This window comes from Antrostomus carolinensis, unplaced genomic scaffold (genome assembly GCF_000700745.2).
Source record: "Antrostomus carolinensis isolate BGI_N321 unplaced genomic scaffold, ASM70074v2 scaffold27387, whole genome shotgun sequence".
Lineage (NCBI taxonomy): Eukaryota > Metazoa > Chordata > Aves > Caprimulgiformes > Caprimulgidae > Antrostomus > Antrostomus carolinensis.
Genome location: NW_010325744.1, coordinates 1 through 7,731, shown reverse-complemented (window position 1 = coordinate 7,731; position 7,731 = coordinate 1). Strand labels below are relative to the sequence as shown.

At 41.4% G+C, this 7,731-nt stretch overlaps 1 protein-coding gene across 1 annotated transcript in view; it reads right to left on the bottom strand.

The window, feature by feature from the left end:
* SCFD1 (sec1 family domain containing 1) overlaps positions 1 to 3,749 on the bottom strand; it is a gene marked incomplete at its 3' end in the record, with an annotated part of 25,447 nt that extends 21,698 nt beyond the window's left edge. Inside the window, exons 1-4 of the mRNA XM_010171356.1 lie at positions 3,682 to 3,749; positions 2,738 to 2,826; positions 1,627 to 1,717; positions 677 to 799 (exon numbers count right to left, since the gene is read on the bottom strand). Coding sequence (XP_010169658.1) covers positions 677 to 799; positions 1,627 to 1,717; positions 2,738 to 2,826; positions 3,682 to 3,738 — 360 coding nt within the window. The remainder of the gene's footprint in view (positions 1 to 676; positions 800 to 1,626; positions 1,718 to 2,737; positions 2,827 to 3,681) is intronic.
* Between the last annotated feature and the right edge of the window lie 3,982 nt (positions 3,750 to 7,731).

Sequence of the window (7,731 nt, the reverse complement as noted above, 5' to 3'; positions counted from 1 at the left end):
AAGACCTAATGCTTAAACAACACTAGTAGTTTTCATTTCATGTCACAACAGTTTTTTTCTGTCATGCCAGTAGTACTCCCTAATAAGAGTGAGAAAAAAGTGAATGTATGAAAGTGTATAAGAAAATAATTAGTTAACAACTTGCAGGTTTGGGTACAGGCATTCAACAAAAATAAGAGTGTACATACCCGACACCTGCCTTTAGATCATAAAGGTACAGGAGTGTACTGAGTAACAGTGTGTATGTATGAAACATCCACCTCCAGAATACACTGCCTGTTTAAAATGACAACTGCACTGATACTGCACTTTTTGTGTATTCAAGAGCTAAAACCCCCACTGCATTATATGTGCACTGGATGCACTCATGGAGCTGATGAGATTGGAGATACTCTGAAGCCACTGCATCTCCCCTCTTATCGTTTAGCTCAAAGGTCTTGCAGCACTTGGACTTTTGACTAAGCTGAAGCATAGTACGAAGCTGCACTACTGAGATGACTGTCGAGTTCCTTTTTCCTCCAGTAAATCTGTGCCTGACATTGAATCTAGCTAAACATTTACTTTGTTCATGGTTCAGTCAGTAAAGCTGCGTATGGCACTGAAGTGGTCACGGAAGAATGCAGTAACACCTGTGATGGTACCACCTTTAACGTTAGAGACTGGGGGATTTTCTTACCTTTGCCACTTGAGTTACTGCATTAGCACCTATGGCAGCATTTGCAATATCTTCCAGTTTGCTTCTTGAAATGGCAGAAATAAAGTTTAAATAATAAGACTCATAAAGTTGGTTTCGAAGATCCTAAAAAGAAGAAAAACCACAACCTTTTTCCTGAATAAGTACTAATGTATTTCCTACTAGTTAAAAAAACATTCTTACTTTTACTGTGTGATGTTCCATTACCCCCAGTCAAACTAAATTTTTGGAAGCGCTTAGCTGTCTGCTCATACAGCCCTGTACACAGTGTTTTGACTACATAACTAGATATAACTAACCCAGCACAGAACTGTAAAAACCAGGAAATTTAATTTAAGCTACCAGATAGCAACTACTATTCCACACTCTACCACTGACCAAAACTACCTTTTGCTCTTCTTCCTTCCTTTGGTGAAGATGCCAACCTTCCATCAACTCCTCCCAGAGGACGTGAAAAACTGAGGCTAGCCTAGTCCAACCCCCTCGCTCAAAGCACAGTCAAGCAGAGCAGGTGGCTCAGGATTGTGTCCAGTCAAGTTGTGAACATCTCCACGGATGGAAACTCCACAAACTCTCCAGCCAACGTGTTCCAGTGTTTGGCCACCCTCATTAAAATAGCATCTTCTTATTTTTAAATGAAATTGTCTATATTTCCATCTGTGCCCACTGCATCTTGCTTTATCACTCCCAAACTCTCTCTGAAACACAGAACATATTTACCCTTCTACTTTCTGGGAAACTGAAGTTTTGCATGTAAAAATTTGGGGTAATATTTTTCTGACAAATATTTGCTATTATATATAAAAATTCAAGCAAAGGTGTTCAGACATGCACAAGAACTAGATATAGAACAGTCACACTCTGGTGAGTGCAGGATTACTTCCCACGTAGTGCTGGGTCCCCCTGTTTGAAACTCTAAGCATGCCAGTTACCTGGCACATCCTGTCAATATTCTCTTCTGTTGGCATTACAAAATAAACAGCTGGAACATCTGGAATAGCATCCCGATCTGAATGCAAAAGTCTGAAAGGAAGAAAAAATACATCTCAAATGTGTTCCTCCTCCAATTTGTGTAAAACTGTAAACGTCAAAAAAACCATTTATTTATAGAGACACATTTAATTTCCTACAATTTCTCCCAATATTTTGCTAGATTTTAGCAAGAACAAAACATGAAAAAATAGAAAAATTGTTTTTGTATAATTTTTGGCTGAATATATTAACAGAGGTCTCCAAAGTTTATTCAAAGCTTGAGAAAAGGCTTTGCAAATCTTCAAAAAAAGATTAATCCATTTAGAGGAAGGTAAAATACTGCATCCACAAAGTTCATATACCTGTTACTAACTGTTGACATGATAACAAAAAGCCTGCATATCTTATACTGTTAAACTTGCCTTTCCTGCTCATTATAACAAAGACAGGCAAGGTGCTTACACATTTCTCTCACATTTCTGCTGATGTCAACATGTTAAACTGTGTTTCCATTTCCAGCCATCACTTAGTAACAGTTAATAAACTTTAGAAAAAAAATAAATGTATCTTCAAAGATCTCCCATGACTATTACTACAGCTAAGGAATCACAATGAACTAAATAAACATAATCTGGAGAAAGAGAAATGGGAAATCTCTTAATACTTAAAGATTCTTTATCTTGAACAAGAGACAATTAAAATCTATGTGCAAAAAGAGCAACCAGAGAATATGCACAATCCCATTAAATAGTTTGTGCCAAATTATTTTAAAATATATGAATACAGAGAGAATTGTACAGACAGATTCCTCAAAATAACTATTGGATAATTCTTATTTTTGAGCAGGGGCCTCCTCTACTTAGTAAAAAATCCCACTGAACAGTGTTTGGAATGACCTTTCCACTCCCCGATTCAGAATAATACCATCTGATTTTAGAAATGAGTCAGGGCATAATCTTTATTTTACTAGTTATTAATAAAATTCTTCTCGGTGTTTTGTTTGTGATTTTGGGGGAATATTAAATACATTTATTTTGAGAGAAAAAAAAAAATCCTGATTTTTTTACTTACAGATGCAAAGTGATCCCCATATCTCTCAGCTCTTTCACTGACAGTAAAGGTGAGATTATATCTTGGCCAAATCTGTCATAAATGAGAACCTGAAATAGATGCACATCTTTTTACAATGTGGTGTAAAATATGCATACAGTACAATATAGGATACAGGGGATACAGGAATTTAGGTTTAAGGAACTACTGTCCTAGCCTGAAAAGTGCTAAACATTTATCAGTTTTTAATACATCATTAATTTGTCATGGACTTCCATTTGTGCTTACTAATAAATAATAAAAAAAAAAGAATGAAAAGAAACTCAATGACAAAGTAAAAGAAATTCATCATTTCCATCTCCTGAAAAGTGTCAGTCAAACAGAAATCTGCTGTCTGAAATTTGTTATTTTAAGTGCAGAATTTCTCTGACTGCATTTGGGAGGAAACAAAAGGAGAAGCAGAGAGGAAAAAAAGGAACTAGCAAAAAAAGACAACAGAATGGATGAAGAGACAGAATATATGCTTTGTAGTAGCAAAAACTTCTCACAAATTACTTACTTTTTAAAGCTAATAAATGTAGCTTGAGCTCAGTTGTCCTAAATTTAAGGCTATCAATAGTTCTTCCCTTTCTATGGGCTTCTTTCTGACTCTGTGAGTTCACCTGTAAGGTATCATGTAAGTTTCTGCCAACAGGTATCAAGGAGACCTAAGTATACTTCAAAAATGTCCTCCTCAGTTGCTCATTACATATTGCCTACCGAATCAGTCCCCGGGTCTTCAAGCAGCCAGTATCTCAAACATGTATTTTTCTCAGCAATTCTGATACTCAGTTCTGTATATTCACAACACCCAAGAAAAAATATTTTGTACAAGTTAAGAACATACTCGAGTTAGTTAAAATTTGAAAATCTGAACTGTTTTGAACCCTATAAAACTCTCCTATTCCTGTTCAAATAGTTCTTACCTTCCATACTGGTTCTCCTGTGCTGTTTTTAACAGGAGGAACATTGAAGTTCAGCATACGCTTCAAAGCCACTGGAAAATAAAGCAGAATAATACTTTATTCTCTTTATACTTCAACAACAGAGATTAATCACATTATCAGGACTTCATTATATGTTTCACTTGAGAGAAAAAACATCATAAAACATATGCAACAGGTCACATTTTCATGATTTTTATGCAGCTTTGACTAACAAGTGGCACACATCAGCTAGAATTTATGGGCTCTGGAAGACACTGCAAAAGGAAAAGAAACAGGTCCCAAAACATGAGAAAGAATCCCTCTCCTTAGTTATATGGGCCAGATTACGCTGCAGTTTGCCTTAAAAATAATTCCAATATCTTACTGAAGGTGCATTCTGAACAGTAGGAACTAGTTTGCTTTATTCCCCTGATCTGCTTTTCCTACCCCGCAGGAACAACACTACACACCCAACCAAAAAGGACGTTGTCACCTGACTAAAACTGATAGACATTTTGAAAACTCACAGGAAGAAATCGCTGTTCTCAGGGGTACAAAAATACCCCTAATTTGCAGCAGGAAAACTCTCTGAAACAGGAATGAGCTTTCATTTAACTTTCCATTCAGCACAGAAACCAAAGCAGATTCCTGCACCTACCTCTGACTTATAAATCTGTTAAGGAAGATGAGTCCTTCCTCATTTATCTGACGAAACAATACACATGTGCTGCTCTCCCATTTGACTAGAAGCAAAAGACTATTTGCATCGATATAAGTTAGCGGCTATTCTCCTCAAACTCATAAACAAAATCATGACAAAGCTCTGCAAAGAGGAAACACTTTCAGAAATCAGGGCAACATACACCACTTTGCTCATGAATGGAGAACAGTGGAAATGGTTAAACTTCTAACTCTGGCTGAATGAGGCTTGTGAGCATACTCAGCGCAGTTCCTGTGGTTTACGGTATCACGGGACAGCTCAGGCTGGAAAGGACCTCAGGAGATCTCCAGTCCAGCCTCCTGCAGGGTCAGCTTCGAGGCCAGGCCAGGCTACTCAGGGATTTATGCAGACAGCTCTTGAAAAACCTCCGGGAACGGAGATGCCACAACCACCCTGCACAACCTGTCACACTGACTGTCCCTGTGGTGAAGAAGTTTTTCCTTGTATCCAGTTTGAGTATTTCATCTCAATTTATGCCTGCTGTTCCTCACCCTCCTGTCAAAAACCACCCCAGGGAGCCTGGCTCCATCTTCTCAGCGCCCTCCCCATAGGTATGGGGGAGCTGCTGAGAGGTGCCCCTGCAAAGTCACCTTTTCTCCAGGCTGAATTAGCCCCAGTCCCCGCAGCATCACCTCACAGGGCAAGTGCTCCAGCCCCTGACCATCTTGGTAGTTCTTTGCTGATCTCCCTTCAACTGACAAACACATTCCCTGTACTGGGAGCCACAAACTGGACATGGTCTCCTGGGGCTGAGCAGAGGGAGGATAATCACTCCCCTGGATGTACTGGCTGTGCTCCTGTGAACATGGCTCAGGACGCTGCTGTGCTGCCCTGGGGCACACTGTGGGCTGATGTTCAGCTCGCTGTCCGCTGAGAGCTCTCGGCAGCTTTTCGGCAGAGCTGCCCTCCAGCCTGCTGGTCCCCTGCACTGTCACCTGTATGTTGCAAGGGGTTCTTCCTTTCTAGGTGCAGGAACTTACACGTCACTGCTGAATTTCTTAAGGTCCCTGTTGGCCTGTTCCTCTTGCCCATCTAGGTCTTTCTTGAGTGGCAGCTCTGCCCTCAAGTATACTAACCAGTTCCCCTAGTTTGTTGTCACCTGCACACTTAATGAGAGTGCACTCTGGCACTTCCTCCAGGTCCCTGAAAGAGATTTTAAACAGGACAGGTCACAGTATAGACCCATGCGGTTCTCCATTTGTTACCAGCCTCCAGGTACATTATGTCAGATTAATCACAACCCTCTGAGCCTGACCATCCAACCATTGTTTTATCTATCTAGTTGTCCATCCCTCCAGCCCATAACATCCTAACTTGGATACAAGACTATAATGTCAAAAGCCTTGCTGAAGTCAAGGTAAATGACATATTCTCATCTCCTGTTGCCTACAAGTCCAGTTATTTTATCACTGAAGGCAATGAGGCTGGTCGGGCATGATTTACCATACATAAACCCATGCTTGCCTTCTCCTTCAAGTGATGAAAATATCTTCCAAGAGGATTCACTCCATGATCGACTGCAAAGTGCCACAAAGGCCTAGGAGAATTTGCTGGTGAAGACTAAGGCAAAGAAGGCACTGGGTACCTCAGCCTTATCTGTGTCTATCACCACTAAATGACCAGCTCCATTTAGCAACGATCCAACGTTTTTCCTTATTCATATTTTCAATACTAATATCACAGCAGAAGCTCTCCTCATTGCTCTAGACATCTGCTGCAGGTCTCAACTCCAGCTGAACACTGGCTTTCCTAACACAATCCATCCATGCCCAGGCAGTGTTTCTAAAGTCCTCCTTCACAGTCTGTCCCTGCTTCTTCCTCCTGTGTACCGCCTTTTCAATCACATTGCCAGCAGTGAAACTTGGCCATGGGAGGAAGCAAGCCAGCAGTGAGTGCTGGGTCTCCCTGGAATCCAGCCTTCCACCTGCTCAAAACTTAATTTTTTATTTTTATTTTTTTTTAAACTCCATGGAGCAATCCTGAAAACTGATTACAGAGTGCTCCTGGAGCCGTCACTCCCTCACTGCCAGTGATACTTTCCATACTTTTGAGCCATAAGAACAATTTTGTATAAAGCTGCAGAGTTACGTATCTTGGTACTACTGCATCTGAAGCAGCTGCTTTGTAGACTTGACCACTTAAATTAAATCTTAGCATAAGCTCTCTACTAAGAAAGACAGCAATCAGACTCGTGATGTGTTCTGTCAATCATGACAAACATTCAGCAAGTCTCTATGTTTTGTATTTATATTGCTATTTCATTTACGTTTCAATACTCTCTGGGGCAAGGATCAGGTTTTTACTCTGTTTGCACAATGATATGCTTTGACTGGTTACAAACCTGGATAAAGGTCACAACAGATGGTGCACATACATAGCAATACAAACATTAAATGATAATAAATATTTTCCTTTTCCTGAGTATCTTTTAGTTGTTCAATCTACCCCCTCGCAAATGGCCTCCCCACTGGGTGACAACATGGGTTCGGTGTTAAAGGTTGACTGAAATAATCAAGTAAGAAGGTGAAGCACAACAGAAAAGAATAAAGCTGTATGGAATAAAGGCTCAAAGACAGTGGGCTTTATCAAAAAGATAGCAAAGAAAAGGATCGCAAAGGAACGACAAAGAGCACTATTAATGGTAGACAGCCACTGGGACGAGATTATAGAAAGCAGACTTCTGGCACAAGGAGAAGATGGAGGAGACTAGTAAATACTTCAGACTCAGACTGAAATTTTAAAGTAGATGATTTTAGACATTTCATGCTAAATAAATGCACCCAGAATCCTCTACACCACCAGAAAGATACTGCAGTTGTCAAGGAGAAGGTGACAAAAACTTTGGCAAGCAAGGGCAGCAGAGGCCAATGGCGCCGACACGCTCCGCACTTGAGGAGTACGTCCGTTCAGAGCGGGGCTAAAGGCTCCCAAAGCAGCATCGGGAGGGGGAAGGAGAGTCTAATATGGACTCGTAGCCATGGGTGAGGGGGGACTGAACAACTAACCCCTCACCCACAGAAAACCTCCTGCGTGATTAGCTGCAGTTGGCAACCTCGTGTTCTCAGCTCCTTGAGGGTCAGGACACACTCGCAGGCCCCTGTGTTGTCCTAACAGCAGCATCACAGCAGGAGCTGTATTTTCACACCATTAAGCGATATTTCCCATTGATCCTCGCCACGGGCAACACGGAAACTGAACCGGAGGGCGAGCACAACCCGCTGCCCACGGCCACGGAGAGCGGGCACCGCTCAAGCCCCGGGCTTGCGTAAGCCCCCGGGGGCGATTTCCACACCTCGGCGGCACCTGCGGCCACGCCCCGCGGGGTCTGC